Source organism: Serinus canaria, chromosome 2 (genome assembly GCF_022539315.1).
Source record: "Serinus canaria isolate serCan28SL12 chromosome 2, serCan2020, whole genome shotgun sequence".
NCBI lineage: Eukaryota > Metazoa > Chordata > Aves > Passeriformes > Fringillidae > Serinus > Serinus canaria.
Window position 1 is genome coordinate 55,623,241 of NC_066315.1, and position 26,593 is coordinate 55,649,833.

The 26,593-nt window shown below is 37.6% G+C and overlaps 1 protein-coding gene across 8 annotated transcripts in view; it reads right to left on the bottom strand.

Annotated features, from left to right (window-relative positions):
* EZH2 (enhancer of zeste 2 polycomb repressive complex 2 subunit) overlaps positions 1-26,593 on the bottom strand; it is a 51,321-nt gene that overhangs the window by 7,684 nt on the left and 17,044 nt on the right. For 3 of the 8 annotated variants that reach the window (XM_018918204.3, XM_030228715.2, XM_050970947.1), the window contains exons 2-12: positions 21,985-22,108; positions 21,363-21,491; positions 18,453-18,569; positions 16,952-17,090; positions 14,577-14,720; positions 13,922-14,024; positions 13,143-13,306; positions 6,498-6,589; positions 5,337-5,577; positions 4,091-4,260; positions 3,617-3,711 (exon numbers count right to left, since the gene is read on the bottom strand). In XM_018918204.3, the coding sequence (XP_018773749.1) occupies positions 3,617-3,711; positions 4,091-4,260; positions 5,337-5,577; positions 6,498-6,589; positions 13,143-13,306; positions 13,922-14,024; positions 14,577-14,720; positions 16,952-17,090; positions 18,453-18,569; positions 21,363-21,491; positions 21,985-22,101 (1,511 nt within the window). In that variant the 5' untranslated portion in view covers positions 22,102-22,108. Of the gene's footprint in view, positions 1-3,616; positions 3,712-4,090; positions 4,261-5,336; positions 5,578-6,497; positions 6,590-13,142; positions 13,307-13,921; positions 14,025-14,576; positions 14,721-16,951; positions 17,091-18,452; positions 18,570-21,362; positions 21,492-21,984; positions 22,109-26,593 lie in introns of those variants that run through there. The other 5 variants (XM_030228752.2, XM_030228744.2, XM_050970946.1 and 2 more) reach the window with 5 other exon arrangements.

The window sequence follows — 26,593 nt, forward strand, 5'->3', positions numbered from 1 at the left end:
ACTATCCTAATACTTTAAATTCACACAAATGTGCATTTAGAAATGCACATCAAGAAAGCATTAACAGTAACAAGCAGAAGGAAAACTACAGGGGGCAGTCACAATGGGAAAGGCATCCATGTGCTCTGCCCCTCTTCTGGAGACTGGTGTCACAGGAGGGAGAGGGGGGCTGGGGACACACAGAGGCACCAGGAGCTGTGGGGAATGACAAGACAAGAGGAAGCAGGCTGCCAACACTGACCAACAGGAGTTTTGATTGGCACAATCCAAGAGTACATTCACTGCCTCGTAATTTCCAAAAACTGCCACAGAGCGCTCAAGTTGCCCCGGTTAGTGCACAAAGCTGGAGCCTGAGCAAGCACTCTACTAAAGGCAGAGTCATTTTTGTACCTGCCCTATATAAATCTGCCATCTCAAAAGAGGGACAAGGCAAGACCTGGTCCCATGCAGCAGGAAACAAAGGCAAGGAAAGGACAAAGTTGAGAAAGCACTCACAACTTGAAGCTTCATTACAAAAACCCAACTGGAACCTGCATAGCAAGTTTCCAAGCAAGCCAGTGGATTTGTACATCTGGTTGCTGACATCTGCAGGAGAACCAGCTTACAAAACAAGTGTTTCCAGAAGCATCATGGCAGCAGCTGTCAAAGATATTGTTCTTCTCTCTTAACAACCTACTAGACTTGTAAACTTTGCCAGTGGTTCTGGGCAGCAGCAGTGTCAGCCAACCTGGCACTAAAAACACTCTTTAGAAGAAGCTGCTCCAGCATTTCTTGCCTTTCACAGGGATACTCTGCTATCAGAAAGTGCACTAAAAATTCAAAACACATGCCAATTTTGTCAAATATGTAGTTGAGTCTTTGCAGTGTTTGATTTTCTGGCATCACTCAAAGACTTCAAAAGTCTACCTAGATCACCTTATCCACAGCCTCCCCACCACCCCAAGACTCAGCCCTTCAAACCAGGTAGCACAGAAGAATATCTGTGCCAATGCCTCAGCTGCACCTTTTGCCTGATAACAGTGAGACTTTAAATCCCTAGAAAAAGGCATCCTGAACTCTTGGCAGAACTACATAAGCTCTTCAAACACATGCAGTGAACAGCAGTCCAGCAGAAAGAGGAGGAAAAAGAGAAAGTGGGGGAAAAAATTAAAATATTTTCTAATAAAATTACTAACTGGCCTCTGAATAGGGGATGAGGGAGAAGAGGAAAACCAAAACAATAAAGAAGCAGCTTTACATGGCCTTAAAATCAGTACCAAAATAGAGGAAGGAGTGCTGATTAGTTAAAGCAAATTCAACTCAGCTCCCAGCAATGGAAGAAAAGTATACACATGAAAGAATGAACAGTACTGAAGCACACTCTCCCTCCAGCATACACCCATGCTTTTCAGAATTCTTTCTTCATTCAGGTTTTTTACTGGCTTCTATGCAAATACTCACTCCTCATTGAGGCAGAGTTTTCTCAAAATAACAGGTTAATCTGATAGATAAGCCAGGCTCTGACACTCACTGGTTCTCCAAAAAGCAATTATATTAGAAGTGGTCTTCCACTCATCAGCCTTATTACAGCTATCCTAACAAAAATGACCCAGGAAGGAGGGAGACAAGACATTTCATTATCCAAGAGGGGTGCAGTCTTGCCAGCTAGTTGCTCAGTATGCCCATAGGCACCAAGATAACATGGGAAATAGGCAAATTCTTTCAAGACAAGACTTTATCTGCTCTCAGATCAGTTACAAGAGGCCAGCAAAAGCAGCTTTTTGCTGCTGCTTTTTTCTCTGGTGATGCTGTTTTAGCTCAAAGCCACATGCACTCATGGAAAACCTGCAGACAGGTAAGAGCCCTGCAATGGAAAAGGGCAAAAGGAAAGGAAAGGCCTTCCTGGCTCTGGGACTGGATTTACTCTAAGAGGGAGTAAAACTCAACTAAAAGAAAGGTAAGAAAAAAAGGAAGATTTCCAGATGGTTGTCCCAATTGCTGATTGGTGGGAGATCTTCAGAGTGCTCAAGTTACAGCAGGATGTGGGCAGGCTAAACTGCTTTCCTTTTTAAAAAGGCTACTGCCATAGAAGAATGGAGACAGCTTGATTGCCACATATTCTGGGACATTATATTCATAAAATTATCTCCTTCCTTCAATGACAGTTTAAAGCATTAAAGGGCATTTCAAAACTAAATTGCTACCAATAAAGTTTTTATATTGGCAACTAATAAAAAAGCAAATAAAGTCAAGAAACCCCATGCAATGGAGTGTGCTTTCATTTACTTGGGGAAAAAAACCTCCTAAACTAAAAAAAGTCTGAGAATTCCTCCAAAACAATGTCAGCCTGGTAATCATACAATCCATTTCAGCTGCAAAAATACATTTGAGCCTTTTAGCTGCTCTTTTAAATATATGTAGTGGTACCATTTGTACAGCAATTTGTGTGAATCTAACAGCAAGCTAATTCTCAGCTACATATTCCAAACTTGTACCATGGCTAAAAACCTAAATTTAAACAGCCAAGCCCACCAAATGCCCAAACACTTGAAAGCTGTGCCAGGAGCATTAAAATCAATAGCTTTTGCTGAGAACAAAATCTTTTCCAGATGCTCACTCAATCTTTTCCCAGCTCACATTGCCTGCCTCTATGCTACAAAGCAGAAATATTCTACTCCACGTCAACAGGATCTTTGAAGCACTTCAGGAATTTCACTAGGCCTGGAAATAATAAGTAGATGAGCTAGGACACAAGCAAGAAGAATTGATGAGAAAAGAATTGGAAGGACAAACTTGAGGGAAAAGAAGGGAAGTTAAAGGGAGAAATAGGCAATTACATGGGAAAAAGTATACTTATTGCTTGCTAAAGAAATGCTTTTGTTAATTTCAGTCAGCTTTTATGCTCCTATGTTCTTATCTCTCAGAATAAAAATAATCAATGCAGACCTGCATTCTCCAAACCTCAGAATTCTAAAAGAAAATGCATTTCACTGACAGATAGTAGCCAACAAGTTTTGCAATTTCAACAGAAATAGTGTCAAATAATCGTTTGTTCTTCATTTCAGCTTCACCTCAAATAACAACTTGTTAACCTGGTTCTTTAGTTGGTGTTCTAGGTGCTAATGAAACTGGGGTGCTACAAAGGAGTAGTCTCTCCTAAAGAAAAATAGGGCAATCCTACTAGTTTGCTACCTGAAGCTTGCTAGAATGCACTTCATCATTAAAAAAACAGAAGTTTTAATTTTAAAATATCATATAATCATTACTCAATCCTACTGAAATACTTCTGAATTTAATGTTTACTGCTGTAAAAAATGATTACACCACACTATCTTGAATGTTGCAACAAGCTGCAATAGGTGATTTCTAATCTAAACAGAGTTTTGAGATACATACACCTACAAGAACCTGGCTGTTAAAGAGCTTAAAAAGAAAGGGAAAGAGAGGAGGAAGGTTATAGCTGCCAATGCATTAAGATTTTGTCTGAAACTAAAACACCATTTTGTTTTATTGCTGCAACTTTTGGTTTTGGAAGCAAAAGAAGAGCTGCACAACTTTTCCTCCAAAACACTTTCTGTTCTGATCCCCTGTATCTCCAATTTATTGTTATGCTAAGGGTATTTAGTAACAGATTTACCTGTGTTTCCTTTTCTTCTTTCTGGGAGGAGTATCAACATCTTCAGCAGGGACTGGTGCAATAATACTAGATTCCTTTACTCTAAACTCATACACCTAACAAGAGATACCATAACACATCCACGATAAATCTCTCACTAGTACAAAGTTGCTCATATTCTAAGTTAGTATGATTTCCTCCAACCAACAACTTACAGATTATATCCAGTCATAGTCTCTTTTCAATACATTTTAAAGTTGATTATTTTTGTAATTTAAGAACTGATACTCTAATTTAAACCTCCTGTAAATTTAATTTAAAAACAGTTTTAAAACTAACTTCTATGTATTTGTGGTATGAATTCTGGACCATAGCATTCTTGGGAAAACCAAGAAAATTAATTACTTTTCCCTTTTAGTAATCAATACTACTATTTGTATATTTTAGCTTTAAAGTAAATCACTTTGACCCTCAGCAAGTAGCTTCCCTTCTTACCTGTCTGCACGTTTTGCTCCCAATCAGTCTGGCAATTGCACAGAAATTGTCATAGTAGGTGCCAATAAGAACTCTAAACATTGAAGCTTCTGCACCACTCCATTCCACGTTCTCTGGAGGCTCAATATTTGGCTTCATCTTTATTGGTGTTTGACACCTAGAATTTGCTTCTGTAACAAATAATTGAGAGTAAGGCTACGTATCAAAATTTACTTTGCCCTTCACATTATGATTAACTGCAGATAAAAAATATCCCAGGTTTTTGTTGTTTCCTATGTGCCAGAAAAGACAAACACTTTTCACATGCCTCTTACAGAAGCTAACAGCAGCTACTCAAATTAATGACCTACATGTAATTTGAGACAATGCAGACATTCTCTTACAGTTTGATAAAGTCATTGTTCTAGATTGCAAGGCAAGATGTATTCTATTACCATTGGTTGTCAAGTGGGCAGTTTACCTTATCTCTCTCTCTAAATGATCACAATCACTCCTCCCTCAGGAGGGGACATCTGCTGATAAGAGGTTATTGAATGTCACTGCATGACTGATAAGAACTACAGCATCCCATTGAGATATGCTCTGCCCAGAGGGAGGAGCCAAGCATTGCTACCCAGATATAATCCAGAGGTTCTGAAACACCAGCATGGCTTCTCCACTGGATTTCCCAGAGGAACAGCAGCTGCCTCTTCCACTGGATCTTCAGAGGAAGACTACACCCTTCTACAGGATCACTGCTCCAACAGAACCACACCTGACGCTCCAGGAGGACTGCAGCCACAATTCCAATTGGACTGCTACCAACACCCTGACCAACAGGGTGTCAGGTTGTGTTCTGACTCTGTCAGTGCTGTTTAGTTTACTGCATTGTTTACTTTATCTTTTTATTTTCTTCCCTATTCAAGAACTGTTATTTCCTGATCCCATAATTTTTGTTGCCTGAGAGCCTCTTAATTTAAATTTTATAGCAATTCAGATTGGGGGGGGAATTTCACTTTCTCCATTTCAGGGGAGGCTCCTGCCTTCCTTAGAAGGCATCTGTCTTTCCAAGCCAAGAGGCTCATATTATTATTCTGTCTTTTCACTCCGTTCCATACATTCCAAACCCACATTTTCTAGGATTGCACGGCTCAACTGGTTTTGGCCTTCTGTTGTTTTTGTTGCATTGGTTTTTGTGTAGTTTTGGTTTTGTTCACCCTCTCCAGCACCGCAGCTCACGGAACGGAGCAGCACCGACCAGCCTTACCAGAGGAACTGGATGTTTCATCTTTCTTTTCTTCCTCCTCCTTGTCATTGTTCTCCCCGCCGGTTTCAGTGCCGGCCTCCCGGTCGCTGTCGGTGTCCTTGGACTCCAGGACGTTGATGGTGGGCGTGCTGGGCCTGCTGGTGTTGTTAGGCAGCCGTCCCCTCCGGCGCCCGCCGGGGCGCTTCGGCGGCGTCTTGATGCGCTCCGCCGTCAGGGCGGCCGCAAACTCCTTCGCGCCCTCCTGAACACAAAACAGCACAGTTTACAGCAAGCAAATCCAGCAGTGGTTCCACTTGTGGGAGAGCACCTTCTGCTTGCAGCCTGAGGAACTTCCCATTGTTCTACAAAACAATCACGTGCACCAAAGTTCCAGTTCAAGGCACCCCAACCGTGAACACAAGTACTTTTGATGCTACACTTGCGAAGTACTCGTGTCAATATTTCAGTTCACCTTTTACTTTGGCTGCCAAGTGAAAAATAATTCAGTAGTAAATTTCTATTTTCCAAGATGACAGAAATAAATTAAAATTTCCCACAGAAAACACCCATAAAAATATGAGAATTCTTCTTGCACATGGCACTTACAATCTATGTGTTTTGCATTTTTTAAAATGCAAGCATTGGTAACTTGTTTTCTAGTGAAAAGGGGCATGATAAAGTGTAGCAAGTTTTCAGACGGGAAAATTGCCCTTTCTCATACTAAAACATTTAGGGGAATTATGAGAGAGATTTGAAATTATATTACTAAAGATTTCACTTTATTAATTTCCATCCTATTGCTTCTTGAGAGCACAAGTCCCAGATGGAATCAGCCTTTGGCAAACTAAAAAAACCTTTATAATTTTTAGTTGTGCTGCAATTTACAAGAGAGCGATATCTGCAGTTCCTTGACTAAACTGGACAGAACAGCAGCAACACCGTTATTAGGGGATAGTAATATTTCTTCCCTACAAATATCTCAGGCTACATCTACAAGTATTCCTACTTAAGATGATTGAAAGTTAAACTCTTTCTCTCACAGCAGCTGAAAGTAATGTATTTTGACTGCAAATGACCCACAAGCAGATGCACTATCCTAGATCCAGCATGCCCTTAGTTTAAGTATCCCCCAATACTGCAGCCAGCACTAGCAGTGAATTGTGACATATAAAATTAACTTACCAAATGCTGATAACAGTGAGGTCCACAAGGCTTATTATCTAATGCTGTTTCTGTATTCTTTCGCTTATAAGTATTGGGAGTTGCATGGAATGCTGTTGAATCAAAACATCACATTTTTTAGTTTTCATATAAAAATACAATAAATATGTAACCTCTAATTGTACCCAAAACACAAGGTTACCAAGACTTTACTAAAACCAGAATAAAATACTAACAAATGGAATAAATAAATAATAAAAGAAACCCCATGTAGTGACATATGACTTACCACTTAAATACACAGAGACAGCACATAGGTAAGTTTCACATATCATGGAATGGTTTGGGTTGGAAGGGACCTTTAAAATCAATTCCTCGCTGCCACAGGCAGGGACACCTTCCACTAGACCAGTCTGATTAAACCCCATCTAGCCTGGCCTTGAACATTGTCAGGGATGAGGCAGCCACAGCTTCTCTGGGCAGCCAGTTCCAGTGTCTCACTTCCCTCATGGTGAAGAATGTCTTCCTTCCATCAAAGATAAACTTATCCTCTTCCACTTGAAAGCCATTATGCCCTTTTACATCAACAAAGACAATCATCACATTTGTTTCACATATCGAGGAAGATTTGGTGTATCACTCTTTCTAACAAAAGAACAAATTTTACTTTGTTGTCATGTTAAACAAAATTATTCAGGGCTTCTCCTATTAATATTCATCTCTTCAATGTGTAAGATTCAGTTGTTAAATTTCTACCTTGTCAAAAAATCTGACGCCGTGCACACTTTGGAAAGGTAACAGGACCCACTTTACATTTCATCAGTGAGAAGGACGCATCAGCATTTTTGTTCCATTAGTTTATCAGCACTCCAGCTAAGCTGGCAGGATATAAGAATTCAGTTCCTGTATCCCAGCTGCAGGGTAAAAACAAGTTAGCATTGCACAGTCACTCTGGATGAGTGAACCAAGTCTGCACCTTGCAGAGAAATGTCTGCTCCTGTATCTGAGGGACTCTGTACAGCTCTGAAAAAGCTGCAGAACAGTGACTCAGAAAGGAGCAGAACTGGGTATGTTACACATGCAACAGGAGCACCTTGGTAACAGGAGGGCAGAGTTTCCTACCCACTCTCTTTGCCAGAGCCAGCTCTCCTCACAGGCAACTCCTGTCTCTCAGCAGGGTGTTTTCAGGGAGACTGTCTTTTCACAGTTTTCTGGAAGTCTTGGGAACTCCTCTGTATCCCTTAGAGAGCTTTTCTGAAGCCTAGAAAACCTGCCACTAGACTCTCACCAAAACTCATACATGCATGCTCCCACATTATATGAGGAGCTTTTTGAGATAGTATCTTACGTTTTTTGCAATTGTCTTTTTAAAAACAACTCGTCTGTACTCAAGGAAAAAAATATTCTGTTTCTTTGTTTTTTAGAGAAAGAGATAGATATCAATAAATACTTTTCCCCTCTAAATGTGTAAACAGTGGCATACAGAACTGCAAGGAACAGCAATGAACAATGGACTGAAATTTAAAAAAGAGAGTACTCAGTGCTATCTGTTTGCTAATGCTCCATGAAGGCCCAGAAAAGATGCTCAACTTAAAATGTGCAATTTCCAAACTAGAAGCACTTATGCTGCAGTTTTACTGCAGCTGCAGTTGGGTAACTGTAACTTACAGTGAAGGTTGTAAAAATTCAGTGAATAAAAAGTGCTAATATGTTCAAAATTAAAGAAGAAATCCCTCCTCTCCTACCCATATTAATCTAAAAGGGCTGTTCCACTACTTCACACATCTCCTTCATTAAGCCATTTGTTATTCATTTTATTTCCAGATCATGTTGGAGGCTTCTCTCTCTATGTCCACTAAGCTTTAAAGACTCAGCTTTTTAAATGCACTTCCATCCCTGATAAAGCATGTGGGCAGAGCTCATGTCTTCCCAGACAAGCTTTTAAAAGCAAACTTCATTTCAGTGGCCTGGTTTGCAGCATAGGTCTGCAAACACCTGCTTTGGCAGCAGTGGGGAGGGAGACCAGTTCCATCTTGGAACTTTGGAAACACTTCATGTTTCCCTCCCATAAAGGAGCGCGAGTTGAAAAATCAAATAATAAATTCTATAATATTGTGCCTGTATTAATGATAGCAGCAGAGGAGAACCCCCCAGGAAAGCAATGTACTCTTTTTAGGCTTTCTTAAAATGGTATAAATAAAATAAAAGTTACAATAAGTAAATATTGCGTCCCTTTCTCCAGACAAATATGTTATATTTTATAAATCTGGAAACACAAAAAAGCCTTAATTTGCTCTATATGGGCATACAGATATGGAAAAATTATTTACAAGCAAGTATAGGAATGTAATTTATGTATATTGTTGCCATTAGTGTTCTTTCTTCCCCCAGATTTAGTTAAAAGCTTTCATTGCTATGCCACTTCTCATGTTTCACATATCCTTCATGTTCATATATTCTGTAGGTAAAATATGCTATACTTTGTTACAGTAACAAAGAAACCATGCAATTTAATGCCAAGTTATTTCACTTTTTTCCATCTTTTAAGAAACAATGAGATGATGGGAGCCATTTACCTGAAAGTGAAGGGGAAAACTCCTGTGTTTTTCAACACCGCATCTTTAAATTTGCACAGTATACCATTTCATTCAAGATTTCTTTCACTTAACTGTTTTACCTCCTCTTCATATCACAAGGGAAATAATTTTTCAGCAATGCAAAAGAACACTAAGACATTTGCAAGCCATGATCTATACTAGATTGCTGCAATGTACAGAAATCAAAGCTATTCTTTTTACATGTCACTTGCAGATGCAATCTTTTCCCTCACAAATTCATTTGTGCAAGGTCCTAAAATGAGTATTTTTTTAAAAACTCTTTTCCTTCAGAAAATGAAGAAATGCTTAACTGGTAATAGAATGAAACAAACCAACCTTTGTTATTTTTAAACTCATGAGACCTCAAAAATAAGTTACATATGATACTTAAAATTACAATCATATCTTGTGTTCAACTATTTAAAAAACACCCAACATGGTACAGTAAAGACAACTACAGTCAAAATCTACCACCTCTATTGTGAGGTATTTGTCTGGGAGGCTTGTTATAAAGAAAGGACCCAGGACAAGAATAAAACTATTCATATAGCTGTATTATGATTTTTTAAAATATCAGTAGAAATCTTTTTCAAAAAAAAAAATCACAGAAAACTTTGTAGAATTTCCTAAACACCTAAAGTCTGTATTTCTTTAATGATTTCCTTAAGAGAAATCATTCTAAAATGGTGTCCCTGAGCATGTTTTCTGTCTTTGAGATTTATTATCTGTCTCATCCCCAATGGGCTCAACTCTCATTTTCAATAATGCGAAAGTACACAGGCAGCAGTTTAGCCTGAAATGTACATTTGCTTCATAGTCAAGCTATTTGGGAAATTCTCCCTACCTGATATTTTTCCTTCTTCTAAATTCTTTGTTAGTCCAGACATTTAGGCATAATTCCTTGCTGTCAGCAAATGAAGTCCACAAGTACACAAGTTTTTTCAGTTATGTCATCACCTGCACATAAAGGGATTGCCAGGTCGTCAAGGGGACTTGACACGTTAAAAATCTAATGATAACTTTTCCTATATTTAACTCAAATGTTCTAGAACAAAGATTGGAAACTCCACAACATAGCTAATTGTTAACTAATCTTAACAGAAATGGAATCTAAGAGGGGGAAATACAAAAAGCAAAAGCAGACCTAATAGAATTCCTGTATTTTTTTAGTTCTCTATGCCTTCTCCAGAGATTTACACCTTTCAGAGTACCAATCTGATCACTGTAGCCCACCACATCACAAAAGTAATTCATCAAAAATGTCATCTGCAGAAGCCAGAACATCATCCCACTGCACTTGGCAAGTGCATGAAACAGAACATGGAGGCAACTGTAGAAATGTAATAAAAGTTAAATTGCTAAATTGTTGCAGAGACACTGAAAATTGCTACTGCAGCCTTTCAATAACCAAAGCTTTTTTTTTTTTTTTTTCTTTTTGATGAGTTACTTATTCCAAGCTATGAGCTGGGTGAATTTTGACCAACAGTCATAAGATTTCACAGAAAACAAAGAGGTCAAACAACTGACTCTCTCAGTTTTAAAAAAAAAAAATTCCGTGCTCTAGACAGACAGGCAGACAGACAGACACGCAGACAGAAAACAATCCTCTTTCCTTGGTGTAACTAGAGACAAAAGGAAAAAGAAGCAATGCATCCAAAGCAGTGAGCAGTCATTGTTGCAGTGGAATTTGGGTATGTTTTCAGGGAGTGGCAACTGAAGCATCAGTTTACTCCATTCAGGGTCCAGCGTTGAGCCCGCACAGTGAAGGTCAAGAGATCTCTTTGCAGCAATGACCAGGGATTACAAAGGTCAGTGATCTCTTTGCAGGGATTCCATGTCAAACACATTATCTTCAGGGACAACGAATGTGCTGCACAGGCTGCACTAAGAGCACTGTCATAGCCACTCATTGCACCCTCCATCTGACACCAAGTCCTAAAAGCTTCCACAGTGAATGTGCTATGCATCCCTCTTTCTGTCATGGCCCTGAAATCCTGAAGGGATGATTTAAAGTTTGGGCTCTTTTAAGTAGGAGGTACAGTTTAAATAAAGCCTTGGACATGCACTGCATTGGAAAGAACTCCAACTTGCTAAAGGGACATATCAAGTCACAAACAAGAAGAACTTAGGCAAACTTTTAGTATAAACACTTTGTCTTCTATCTCAAGATTATGAACATGGAGAAAGAAGGTACAGTGCTTTTGGCTTAAAGGATGCTGCTGGTATGAGAACTGAAGTCCTTCAAGCAGTGAGATAGATGGCTCTGGACATTCTCACTGGCTGATTGTGGCAGCCAAGAAGATGACAAAAAGTCCATTTGTGAATCCATTCTTCACAGCACTTTTATTTAAAAAAGTCCCTCAGAACTGGTGCCTCAAAAACTGTGGTCTGGTAAAGTATCAGGTACCCAACAGGTAGTCAGCAAAACTTTTCAGACTTCTATCAGTCTGCAAAAATGACCATGAAAGGCAAATCTACACAGACTAACAAAATAGAGTAGTGAAATATGTGTTTTAGAGGAGCAACCATCTCCACTGAAAAAGTAGAAGCTCATAAAATCATTGAGAAAAATGTCTAAAATCACTGCAGCAGAAATATCTGAAGCCTTCAGAGGTGCTGCTAGAGTAAGCCTGTCCTCACTATGTCCAGACAATGCTTTTTTGTTGACTTAATCAAAACTGGCACCCAATCTCTCTGCTAGACTATTCAGAGTGTCAAGAACTCCTAAAACCCCTGCCAGACAAACAGACTGCCAACAATCAGCATACAGCTTCACTTCCCTGTCCTACAGACTAGGACTGCACATAGCACCTCTTGGAAGTAGTGTCCAGGCAACTAGGACACCACAAGACCTACAGCTTCACAGAAGACACTGTGTTGAAGCTGGCTGGTCAAGGCAGTGACTTACTCCAGAAACTTACTGTTTTTGAACATTATGCAGAAGTAACAGCTTCCTTCTAATTTTTATTTTGCATTTTCTAGTAAGGCCTGTCAGACTATAATGAGAAAGTGGAACTAACAGACCTAACTCCAAAATGCTCAAGTACTAAAGGAACCAGGAACATGAAAAGCTTCCCCCCTCCCCACCATCTGAGAACAACTCCAATTCCTCCTCAAACTGAAAGGCAACCAAGGGATATGAAACAGCAGCAGCCCTGTGCAAAGCCTTCAGTGTGGAGTACAAACACAGGCAGATTGCATGTGTGCTGGATGAGGAGCTGCTGACAAAGCACAAGGATTCCCAAATGAACATGCATGAGCACTCACAGTGGAACATGCAAATGAACAGCTAAGTCAAAAGCAAAAATTAATTTGGTATAGAGGGCATCACAGTATACCACTACAAGTTGAAACCACTTAATATTGGCTGCTAGTTTCCCCTTTACATTTAACTCTCTGTCCAGAAAAATTGTCTCAAGTAGCACTTCAGAATCCCTTCAAACTTTGCAAGTGAAAGCCAGCATCTCTGCTAAGCTCTTGTCAGCTTGTTGGCCCAAAATAATGGGGCAACATGAGAGCAGTTCAGAGGAATAGACATCACAATTTCTAAAACTCAACTCTCTGAAACAATTCTTCAAATAACCTAGAAAGTAATAACACGTAAGAATAAAAGAGAAAATTGTTCATGAGTGCTCATTCTCCCTAGTGGAAAATGAAGCAAGTCTAACGAATAATCAGAATTTTTAATGGAAAAATACATCCCATTCTCCATGCACAAACTGAGGAAGTGTAACACAAACAATAGTAGAAAGCAATGCAGTTTTCTTGCAGACTATATAAAAAGAGAAGTGATGTTGCAGATTTGGTCCAAGTCAGGAGTTCTATACAAAGTCCTAAATGCAGAAAGGATAACAAACTACCTGCACAGGTGCATTCAGTTTTCTGAGGTACAGTTTACACTGCAAAATAATGTCAACATGTACAAGCCATTTTCACAAACTTTAGGGATATTCTTGCTTTTATTTTTTTTCTCTTTCCTTCTTTCTCCATTGGATCTTAAGGTGCTTTTAAGTCTCCTGACTTACAAAAAGAAGTAAGACATTTAGGAGCACACTTGAGTCGTACTTACGATGTAAGAAGCAATCGTATTTAAAACAGCGCCTACAGAAGAGTGTGTGAAAGGAGTGCAGGCTTTGCTCCCTCTGAACAGATTTAGCATTTGGTCCATCTATGTTCGGTGTGCACTCAGGAGGAAGAGCTCCAGGAAGCTGCTGCTCAGTGAGTTCTTTGTATCTTTAAAGCAGAATTATATAAGTCATTTATTGAATATAATTTTTTTTTAAATAAAAGTGATTCTTATTCCACTCCAGTTTTATTCCATTCCAGTACCACTCTGCATTTTCAATGACAACTTCAAAAAATCCCTAAGAAATATGTGTCAGCTAAAAAGGCCAATCTGTTGGTGACATGACAAATTATTAATTCCATACTCATTAATACAAATTGACTAGGAAATAATGCATTTGTTTTCAAGACCATCACGACCCCGTACATAGTATCATTAAAAAGGGGTAGTATCATCATCGTATTATCATCCAATATGGAGACAAGTTGTTTTGTTTTTCTTTTTAGCAGTAGCTTTTATTTTACCACCTTATTAGAGACATATAAGCAGCCACTTCTCAAAATTTTAAAGGGAAGGCTAATAAACACTTCTGTATTTTTTGACTTGGGAGAATGAGCCAAATCCCTTTCAGTGTCACTTGCAGAAGTTACACAAATGCCACAGAACTAGCTGCAAGGGGAACCGTTCCTAATCAACCAGTATTTAACGAAGGATTTATTTTATAGAGGAATCTTTGTTTCATAAAGCAACACAGCAATATGCTGTAAGAAATACATCCTTACTTCTCTTTCAATTCTTCTGCTGTACCCTTGTCTGGAAACATTGAGGAAATGGCTTCAAATATCTTGTCAGAAGGAAATCTCCGAGGAGGGTGGGTTTCTTTCTCTGTCAAGGAAGCAAAAATATTTGGAAAACAAAAAAAAATGTATTTCTGCTCCTTTGCTACCTCAAGAAGGTGTTCAGAGAAAGGGGGTGCTTGCCAAAATTCTAACGTAAAAAAGAAGTAAAGATTTTTATTTCCAAAATCACTTACAACTTTAACCGTGTTAAGTGATCTTTCCTGATGAGAAAATCTGCTAGTAGAATTTGGAGAAACCATTATTTCACCAGCAGATGGAGATGGAAATTCAGAACTCTGCCTGCTTTAGAATAATGATACATCATTTTCTGAGGAGTACCAAAGTGTTTATTAGACAGACAGCTGACTGATTTTCGGTGCATTTGACTGTCTCAGTATGCCAATGAACAAAAATTGGCAAAAGTACCTCTCATGGTGTTTTCAATAGAAAACTTGAACTAAATGACAAAGGAAATTATGAAAATTATGCTACTTTAGACATGAAAACTATCACATAGGAAAGTGGGGTTGAACAAATCAATTGAGTGGTTAAACAAAACGTTTTGGGTTTCATTTTTAAAGTCTGCAGATAGACATACCCATCCTGTTACCTTCCCGATCTTTTTGCTTGTCATCTCTTTCATCAGGATTGTCATCTCCATCATCATCATCTTCATCATCACTATATTGACCAAGGGCATTGACCAACTCAACAAATATTTCATCATTGATAAATCCACATTCTGAAATCCAGCAAAAGTGGGAATAAACAAAAAAACACAAGGTGTATATCAGGTATTTTTTAATCCTCCCCACACTTTAATTAAACTAAGGCAAGTGCTGTCATTTATGAAAAGCAATTTTGTAGTTTTCCCCTCTTAAATAGCAGTGTATAAACCAAGACCAGTTTAAAAAAAAGCTCATTATTCATTTCTTAGACTAACAACATGGAATGAAAGAAGAAAAATTCCCACAATTTTTTTTTCCCAACTCCATGTGCTACGTACTTATATAAATCTCTCTTCATTGTAAGATAGAAAACACTACCAGCTACATTATTTAAGAGATTTTATGCCAGAATCCCAGTTCCAACATGGTTAGGGTTAAGCCATGGTTAGGGTTAAGTCTGGAAATGCATGCTAACAGTCTATAAACTAATCCTTAGCCAGCTAAGGAATCTCCAGAGATTTTTGGTTGATTGTTCCTTAGCATCTATTTCCCACAACAGACCCTACTGGCTAGGTGATTAAAAAAGAATACATGTACATACAAAAAATTCAAGAGAAAAATGGATAAATAAAATTCAAATTCAAATTATTAGATCATATTCTGCATAAATCTATTTATTAGATTATATTCTGTTGTGACATTCAGATTGCAAAACAGATTAAACAATAAGGCATTTCTGCACAAAGGAAAAATCATAGTTAGTGCTGACAAGAGATCATTTTTATAAACAAAAGCAAAACCAAAACAAACATGAACTGTGTGAGAACTGTAGTGCTTATTACCGTCCTTTTGAACCTGGACTGGGTTTGCATGTCAAAATAACTTGACAGAAGATAACACTTATTATGATGTAGACAATGAAAATACCACTCAGATGTTTTAAACAGACTCTTAATATACACACACAGGTTGGTATAAATTGTCTCCCAAAAGTGCAATTACACAGCTGGTTTAGAATTCTGACTCTTACATGGGAATGCCTCTGGATTACAGATTCCCACAGTATTTACATTTAATTACAGTCACACCATACAAGTTATTGGGAGACTAAAAAAAGGTCTGCTTTTAATATTTATATGTTTTATATATTACGGAGAACCCATAATAACAGTAATTGCCATCATAAACTTGAATCTCAGGATGCTCAAACAGGATTAATTTTAAAGCTAGAGTCCTTTAATAATAAATTAAATCCATAATAGAAGACATTCAGAAGTAATGTCATCATTTTGACATAACCAGTTTTCTGATAGGGAAATCAGCAACCAGGAAATGTGTAAAAATATCCAAAGGCCAAAGTCCACAAAACATTCCATGTTTCTTATGAAATACAAAGGCACTAGCTATACTGAGGACATGAACAAGTCTAGTAGGGCTGAGTAGCATTTATTACTGAATCACAGGTTTAACCTTCATGAATAGCACACAATGAACTCAAAAAGTGTGGTTCCCTTTCTCAGATGTGTCAGCATTAACAGGAGTGTGATTCATTTTAAGAAGCTATTCTCTGTTTGAGAGAAGGGGTGGAGTGTGTGGGTAATATGTCTGAGAAGGGGGAATCACAGTAGTCAAGAGAAACCTCTACAAGTGAAGTTGAGGCTTGTATAAGCCAGCTCTGAGGGTGCCCAGAGCAAGTGAAAAGTCACCACTTCACTGAGACTTTAGCAAAATGAGGGACAGGTTACACTGCAGGTAGTCCAGCTCCCATACAGGAGAACAGACAAACTACACCTCAGAATAAATACATGTAATACTTCTGTACCAACAGAAGGACACAACTTTGCTCTAGAAGCTGATTTACAGAGAGGGGGTTTTTAAATAGCTAGCAAGTTCCTTATAGAAAAGAAGGAAATAAAACCCCACAAACCTATAAGAGGTTAGTCTGTTGAATCACATTTGCAAATGTTGTCATTATCAGATGTTGCATAATCATCCTGCCACTTTCTGCTAGGCAGGACACATGCACACATCACAATATCATATTCCAAAGCTCTGAGCACAAAATTGAATACCAAGAACCACTGTATGGTATAAGGAAAAAGTTAATGTGCTTAATTTCTCCACACTACTGCTTAAAACTTCGCAGCCCAATGAAAATGCAGAACAATACATTTAAGTAGGGAAGTCTGTTATACCCCATGTTTACACAATGTAGAAGTTGTAGAGATATTAATGTAACAATCACACATCAGGCCTTAAGCAACACTACAACAGTAATTTATATAGGAAGAAATGATTAGTATACCTGAGTGTTTGGGCTCACCTCTGTCTCCATGCACTTTCCCATCATAATTCTTGATCAGTTCTTCAATAAAAGTACCATCCTGGTCAAGCACTTCATCTCCCATATACGGAATGTTATGTAAAACAGTTTCATCCTCTACCTAGGAACAACAGTGATAATCAAACCACTTTAAATTGTGCTGTCAAGTGACCATTTCTGCATTGTTTTTCACTATCTACAGGACTCTGCCTACAGTAAATTAACTAGCTTCACTTAACTAGAAAAACAAAACAAAACCTTCAATGACTTTCAATAATTTTTTTGCATTTTTGGTGGCTGGCTCAAAATATTAACACTAGCTCCTAATCTTAAGGTTACAGAGGATTTCCAAGAAGTTTCTAATATGGAAACTTATTAAGTTATCTGGCTTTGGGAAGCTTGCATTTGGTAAATTCATTTGTCCTCTCTCAGCTCTCTCTTACAGTAATGTAGGAAAGCACAATGGGAACCACCCTTTCATTGTTTGGCCAGAGATAAGAAAACATGCTAGAAAAAGACTCTAATTTAAAGTTGTCTAAAGAGCAAACAGAAAAACATGCCTGACAATTTAACCTGAACTCCACTGTCCCTTTTTTTAACTGCATATAGACTAAATGCATTAATACTCCCATGTTTTATCAATAGAATTTATGGTCCTTGATACTCAGCTGCATCTTCCAATACTACAAAAGAACCTTCTATTGTTAAAAAAATAAACTTTCCTGCTGATCATGATTCTGTACCCATCCAAAATATCCACACACTACTGAATTGAAAGCAAGGAGAAAAAGGTGTGAAAAAACTGTGTATGCACACTGATTAAAATATATGTTATTTAAACCACTTCATAATAATTATTACCAAAATAACTAGTCAGCAAAGGTGGTCATATACAAAATGATGTGCCAAAGACTTGCAAGAAGCTAAGCCTTTCAAAAAGTCAAACACCTATATCAGAAATCTAATGCTACGACTTCTGCACACAGTGAAGTTAATCTGAAAAAAAAGGGCATACTCAGATATTAGAATGGCCATTATGTGGGGAGACTGTTTCAGGATTTAGTTCCCTTTATTCCACAAGAATTACTACTCTGTTACAAATATGCCTTATATTAAAGCATTCATATCCCTCAGAAAACATTTCTCACTACACTGATTTGATACTTTCAGATAAAACTACATTTGTTAACAGCCACAAAAGACAATATGTCACCTGAATTAAATAAACCTTTTACAGCAAAGATAAATAAACTTCAAAGCAAGATTTTGGAGATACTTAGGTACATGGAGGACAGAGATTCAGTTTGCAAAGTTACCTTTCTATTTATCTTATTTGGGGGAGCTTATTTTGGATTATCACTGCCCTATTACCAATACCTAAAGTAGGGAGGGTAATTGGCAATAGATTTTGCTGGCATACTTCTAAAATTAACACCTCCCTTTTCTCCATACCTTTCTTCTCCCTATATCTGTTTAAACTTACCATAAAATTCTGTTGAAGGGGAGACCAAGAGTACATTATAGGCACAGAAGCAACAGCATTGAGAGTCTTCAGTGGGATGACTTGCTTTGGAAAATCAATGTCACTGGTAACAGAGCACTGAAATAAGAAGTTGAAGTTACACTTACATAGCAACGTCAGGAAAAAAACCAAACAAAAATAAATCACAGAACACTCTACAAAAATTCAAAGAGTTTCTCAAAATTAGCCATATCAACCTTTAAAAAATACATCTGTTTTTCAAGGCATAATAGGAAAAATAGTTTTAGCAAGAGAAAAGAACCTCAAGAATTATTTCTATGTCAATATATTAATTAATAAATCATGATGGCATTCTTCCACTTATTATTAAGTGGCTGTGATAGTATTTTACTCAGACTATTGAACCTACAATACAAATTAGGTTTGATATCTCAAAACACATTTAGTACCTGTTGCTGCTGCTACACTGATGTTTGTGTATTCACTCAGACCATCTGAGGGGCAAGTGAATTCCCCTGGCTTCAGATCAATACACTGCAGAAATCACGTATTATGTTATAAAAATAAATAAAATTTTACTTTAATGCTAGCAAGACACCTTATATAAATAAAAACTCCATATGTCTTTTTAATTCCTGCCTTGTTTCCCAATTATTGTCTGTTTACCCTATCTCAAGTCTTTCGTTATGCTCACTGCTTGCAAAGGAAAAATGAAAATTCATTCTTAGTATGTAACTCTGGATACATCAATGAACTTATCAGCTAAAGGACTTCTGTTTTGGATATTCAGAGATTTATGTAGCCTTCAAAGATAAGCAATCCATAGAAATACAGACAACAATTAGGTTATTCTTGCATCTAATAATCAACAGTTAACAAACATGGATCAACTTTTCTCAAATACTTGGACTGCAGTATGAAGAACTCTGGGGAAAAATTTACAAGTAAAAGCAGACAGGAACATAAAAAGCTTGGGGAAGTACAACAGAGAAGATTTGGAGGTAGGTAAAACAAAGTTTAGAACAGCTATCATAGCTACCTGAAAGGAAAAAAGGAAGTGGAGACAAAAGATCTTTCTCCTTTCCAGAAGGGAAAGATGAACAGAGCTTCACATTTCTAAAGAAATACACAAAGTAATGTAACAAACAATATACAGAGACAGTACCCCGGCAGAATGACACAAGCCAGATTTATTTATTTTCTTTTTAATATGCAGCAAGTGAAATTAGATTTCTGCTGTGTATATTAATATTCTAGACACCATCCTATGCTACTGCTTCATTCCCATTTCAGGTTAATGTTTAATTTTTTAGCTAGCAGCCACCTAGCATATTTTTCATGTATTTTTAAAGCAAAATACAAAAGTAAAAGAATTAATTACTTTTATCTTTGGAACTAGAAGTCTCGGGCTGACAATTGGGCTATGTCAAAGTGCCTCAGTTTGGTACTAAGCCTCAGTTACAGTGCTCTGTTGTCCTGGTATGGAACTCAGGTCTGGTGGGCCTGCACAGGGCATGTGATGGTCTCCACTTGATGCTGACTGTCACCAGCAATGCCCTGCACTCTTCACCAAATACAGGAAGGCTCTCACACAACCTTTCTATTTCTAGCCAGTGTCTTATGCAACTCCAGAGAAATTCAGTATATTAAGAAAAGAAGATTTTAAAGTAATCTTCTAAAGTCCCCAGAATTTTTCATCTCACTTCTCTCACTATAAATTATGGCAACCTAAATCAAGCATTAGAGTTCTGATTCATGAGACAGAGACTGTATTGAATGTAGTAATTAGTGTGCTCTATCAATACAGGCAGGAAATTAACATAAAGAATAGTGAACACCACGCTTGAAAGAAAAGAAAAAAAAGAAAAAGGAACAATCTTCTACTAACAAAAAAAAAAGTGAAAATTGGATGTGTATCTGTGTCAATTATTGTCAGTTCTGATCCCACACAATAGCTATAGAGCTGTACATGAGTAATTGCATATCCAAGAACATTTAAAAGATAATACATGAAGGTCCTCTCCTCCTTGCATTTGAACATGCAAGCACACAAATGCACCTCTGTGACACACTCCCACTCCCCACTTCTCCACTGAAATTTTAAGGAAAAGAAAGTCTGCAAATTTACTTGCAGATGAAGTACTTTGGTTTGCCTTTTTTAACCTATTCACAGTAAAGTCTTTTCATTCTCACCCTACTGGAAAGAGTTCGCTTTTCAGATTATTACAGACAAACATCTTCCAACTTTTTAAGTGTGAAGAAGTGCCTAAAGAGCAACTTAAAAATAAGGCAAATTAAGCTGGGATGAATATAGAGAGCTGGAATGGGCTTAAATCACTGCTGAAGCTACAATGACACAGAACACAATCCTTAGCAACATGCTCTAGGACGACCCTGCTTGACCAGGAAAGCTGCACCAGATGACATCCAGTGGTTCCTTTCAACTTTACCAATTCTGTGGAACCACTTTAGGTTTAGGCATTTAGCTCAAATCATGCCACAACTATGGAAGCATTTTTCCCAAATTTAGCATCCAGTCTGCTTGTGCAACACAAGGATTTGTTAATCTGACTCCAACAGGAGTAAGAGTAAACTCCCAGTACCACGGAGACAGAACGGTTTTGTTAAAGGATGCTGAGGTATGGTCCAATCATTATTAGAAATAAAGAAGTTTCACTTTTGTTTGTCATTCAAAGCCAGGTAGCCTGCTACATATTTATTCCTTTGCAGAAGTCACATGATCAAAGTACACAATAAATAAATCCTTTAAGACACTCATACAAAACACATTGAGCTGCCAAGTCATATCATGCTGAAAAAAAATATAAAGAATAGCCAACTTTCCAGTAATAAAATGAAAACGTGCTAACAACCTTGGAAGTGGAATTACCACAACACATGTTAACCAACCTCCCTGGTCCCGCGCAATGAGCTCACAGAAGTCATGATGTGAACAGGCTGTATCCTACGTTGTTTCCATTCTTGATTTAAGATTTCAGTTCTTTCCAGTATCTTCTGACGATTAGAATTAAACATGCTCTAAAAATTAACCACAACATTATAAATAAATGAAAGATTCTAAATTCATCTGCTAGCATCTTAAGGCATTCTAACATTTAACCAGACATGTTATAACAAACAAAAGTGCTCAAAAGATACAAATTTAGTTTAAACGTCAGTGAGGTTTGGTAGTTCACAGTCTCTTTCTTGAATTCATACCATGTTCTTACATTTGGAGAGTCACACTTTGAGCATGGAACTAAATTCTAAATTGAATTTGAAAGAGTATGCAGCTAAAGAAGGTGCCATATTACCTCTCCACAACCTCTTCTGCTACTTAACATCCTTGACCCAATCACATATAAATGTATTATACATGTTTATAAGACCACAGAGTGAAGACAAGTTCTCAGTAGGTTGACAAAGAATTCAATGACATTGTTACAGCAAGTGTTAACTGTAGGACACATACTACAGAAAATAATCAATACTTGTAAAACCTAATAAGTGATAGAAGCAAAAGATAAAGTACCTTTACTTCATCGGCACGTCGGAACCTCTTGAGCTGCCTCAGTCTCATATACTCTGATTTTACACGTTTTCTCCAGCAAATTGGTCCCTTCTCAGATTTTTTTCCGGTTTGACCCATGATTATCCTACGAGACAACATCATGTTTGTATTACCAAATCTGACACCACTGCTTACAGAAATTAGATAGGAAAGCAACATTCCTTTAATATCTTTCATTTCCAATTGCTTTAATTCCTTTCAATCACACATTTGCAATACCATCCCAATCCAAGAGGAAAAAAAAGGAAAACATATTTAAGTGATAGGCACCAGAAAACAGTAATTTTAATTGCAAATCAGTGGACCCTTCACAGCTGCACTTCTAATGCCTCTATACAAAAAAGGTATCTGATGGATTTAAAAGGGTGAAGAGGAACAAATCAAGATTCCCACTGCAAAGACACACACTGGAATTCTAGCAAGTAGCCTTGTAAATTAACTTCTGGAGAACTACGTTCACGGCAGACAAACCTTTTCCTCCTGAAAATGAAGAAGGGTCATCTTCACTAAGACACCAACTCCTACAACAGACTTCTGGAGTTGACCTCAAGTACAGAGGGACCCCAAGGAGTGTTCAGTCCCTCCCACCCAGCCACTCAAGTGTGAAAAAATTGTAGAAATTCAGGCAATGAGTTTTGAAACAGCCAGAATAAGAGACTTTGCTCTTTTCTCAAGTATTCTATAAGATCACAAGCTGCCCACTGATTCCACTTTACTGATCACCCTCCTGGTGCCAAGTGGTTCATTTTTACATTACAGGACTGTTGGCAATGAAGTTGTATTTTTATGTTATAAACCAAATGCCTTGCTAGAATATGCCAATCTGCTCTGTATTTTTCAAAATCAAGGACCGTATGCTACAGCTATGCTGGCAATGACTATTTTGACAGCATCCTGAAACTAAACCACTACATCAAAGACTGGCTTCTTCTCAAGAGCTGCATTGTAAAACCTACAATATTTCACTGAATAGCTCAAAATATCATTCACATGGACTGAGAGGCTGAAACATCCAATGCCCAATACATTCTCAAACAAGCATAATCAGTTTGAGCAGAAACAATTCCAGTTCTTCTAATTATCAAGGCAGGTCAACATGAACAGAGGTGTCATCTTTGGCCTCAAATCCAATGCCCAGTGCTACCTTCGTGGCAACACACTAGAGCTCCCCTAACAGTCTTAAGTACAGCTTTATCCAAGTTACTGGAAGCTTACTGCTCTATCTTCAGCAGTTCTGTAGAGGTCAGATTTGAGTTCTATCAGACTTTATGATGATGATGAGAGGGAGAAATCAATACAGAACCTGTTTATTCTCAAGACTATGCATTCATTTACAGTGAACAAAAAGGTAGTAAGTCTATAAAAGCCTGAACCCATTTTCATGCAAGGCTTAATAAGATTTAAAATAATATTTTGCAAGAATAAATGTTGGGGTTTTAGATTTAGGATGAAAAAAATAATTGACAAACAAATAGCAGAATTTCCAACCCAAGTAATGGAAAACATCCTTTGAGGAAAAAAGACATAGGATACAAATAACTACATGATGCACCTGACTAAACAGAGGGTGAGGACATTAATCTCACCATGGGGAGATAAATCTAGAACAAAGCATCAAACAGTTACCCTGCTTCCATGCACAAGACAGCAAGTAAAAGCCACCTGTGCCTCATTCACCACAACCCTAGCGGTTCCAAAAGATAAAAAAATAAAATGATACTTAAAAAAGAAATCCTAGACCATTCATGTTTAAACACGGACAAGATAATCAGTGATTCAAAGTGCACTATGATACTGATTAAAGGGCAGCATAAAAGCATTATGAAGTATAGAAAAAACACTGTATCATATACTAAACTAAGCAAAGTAAAAATATTGAAAAACAACCTTTTTATTAACTGGAAATAAATTAGACATAGAATAAGTACCATTAAATAACAGACAACCTCAATTTGTAACAGTACAGAACATCAAAATTGCTTCAGTTATGATTTAGCCAAAAGACCTGGAAAAAACATCAATGAACTTAAAAGATAAATTAAAAGCTCAGCTGATGATACTGAAATAATATAGTCCATAAAACTGAAACCCAAATTACACTTACTTACTCTAATACTACCCCAACCACAGCTCTTCTTATTCTAGCTTCCTGGATAATAACAAATGACTCCAGCTTAAAAAAAAGCTTTCTTAACTGAAATTAAATTGCCAGATAAGCCCTGCTCATCAGAAGCAGATCTATAGAGAAGTCACATATAATTGGATTAAAAAACAACAAACAGACAAACCCAACAGAATTTTCATCTTTCTTTCACACAACTTAAATACAGCCCCAAGAGGACCTGAGAGAAATACAACCCCATTTAAAAAAAAAAATAAATAAATAAAAACCACAAAAACAGAAACAATCCATTTAATTTCCCAGTAACAAACATCATTGCTACCTGTTGTATTAAAATGGTAACAAAATAATACTTCTTAAGATTAGTACTTCCTTTCAAAACAGCATAACTTACACTCGAGTTATGCACCTGAAAACGAACATAACCTTTAAGAATACTCTCCTCTTGCACTAGTTTCAAGTTGCTATCTGGGGTACAGCACAGGCAACCTAATGGTCAAGGCACCAAATAACATGTGATAAAACGAAAAAAACTGCACTGTTGCTTACGTCAAGTTACAGGAAGAAAAAGTTCTCCTACATAAAGCCAAAATGTTAATGTGCAACAGTCAGTGGGATATACATCATCCATTAAAGTCCAATGTGTATAAACAAATTAGAAACTACATCTTAAATGGTAAGTCCATATTAAGAGAAAAAGCACTTTGTGGAAAGGAAGCATTTGCACAGAGAAAAATTATATCTAAGGGAAAAAAAGTGTCTTGGATGCATGTTTGTAAAATATTTTCAGAGACTGTCAAAATTAATATATTACCGGTCTCTGAGCAGCAGAGCCACATGTACTGTGGTAGGAGACAATTGGTTTTGTGTCCCAAATCTCAGAATAAAGTACAGAATAAAAATAAATCAAGGTGGGGGGGCAGAGCAGGAAAAGCATATTCACAGAGTTAATTCTCATACTTCTATTGATAATCTTCACATTAGGACTACAGACAAATGCCATTGATGATTTCTCATGTCAGTTCAAAGGTCAGGCAGTGTTGGGGAGCAAAAAACAACAACTATGAAAGCAGGGCGCTGTATTCTACTTCCCATCCCTGAAAACAAAAGTAATTTGGAGAATTAAAAGATTTCAGGGAAACATCAGCATAAATCCCTGGGGCAAGTTCAGGGTTATAGATGCTGTTTCAAGCCTACTAGTGGTCTACTTGCCTAGAGCCAGTGTGTAAGACAAACCTCTCCCAAATCACTTTCTTGAGCACGTAAACAGTAGAACTGGTGAAAGTACTCTGAACTGTAACAAACTACCCAGTTCCCACTTTGCTAGGTAAGACAAAACACTTGCACATTTTCCTTAAACTACACTGTATGGTAGGACTGCAGAGCAAAGAAGCTAGTGAATGTTAAGATCAATTTGTCAGAACTAGCCAACTTTTCATACAAAGTTTCAGAATACTCCCTTAAAGGAGCCGAAGTGGCACAAGCTAAATCCCATCTGTCTGAGAATAGTTAAGTCTGTCTTAAGACAGCACAGTTTGAAACAGTTTCCATTTAATAAATAAAACATAATACTGATTATCTTCACGCAATGGTCCGATCCCGAGAGCCCTTAGGCCTTGTCCCTCTTCTTGGTTCCCATTTCCCCTTCTGAATCCCATCAGTTGTTTGTATTGTTTTACAATCTTATTCTTTCCCTTTTTTTTATTCCTTTTGATTAAAATGGTCCAGAGAAACCATTTAACTGCCAAAGAGCCAAGTCTGAGAAGTTCTATACAAAAAAAAAAAAAACAGAAATGAAAAAACTATGTAGCAGCCAAGGAAGTTATTTATGGGCAGAGTATTTCGACTCCAGAAGAGATACAAAGAAAGCAAGCATAAGTCCAAAGCAGTGATACTGTTTCTAGAGGAAGCTCTTCTCCCAAAGTGCACTGCGACTTCCATGCACAACCTCAGCTAACCGAGACAGACCTCACCTGGCATAGCAGTAAGGAGGGAAACCTTGACATAACTCCCTGGACCGTCTTTGCAGAAGAGAGAATGCTGTGTGCTGTCTCATTCCAACTGGGCAATCAACCCAATGCCACAACAAAACAGGAAATAATTATACTAACAAGAGGACCAATGCTATTCAAGACCCCCACCAAGTACAAAAAAATAGCAATTGTTCTCTTAAGGAGAACAATAAGGGGGAACTAGGAATGAGAAATAATAACTCCACCTAAACACAAATTTAAAAGAAAAACCTACAAGAAAAAAGAAACAAAGACATAGGTGTTCTTTTCAGTTTATACTCATACTTGCACAGCTGAAAATGAAAAACAAAAAAATGGCAGTGTCCTAAAGCATATACAGTTGTTTTTTTTAAAGAAACCCTGCTGAGCATTTCATAATTCTGTACAAGACTCACATCTTTACAGTAAGTTTTTAAGAAAATTCATACCTATTATC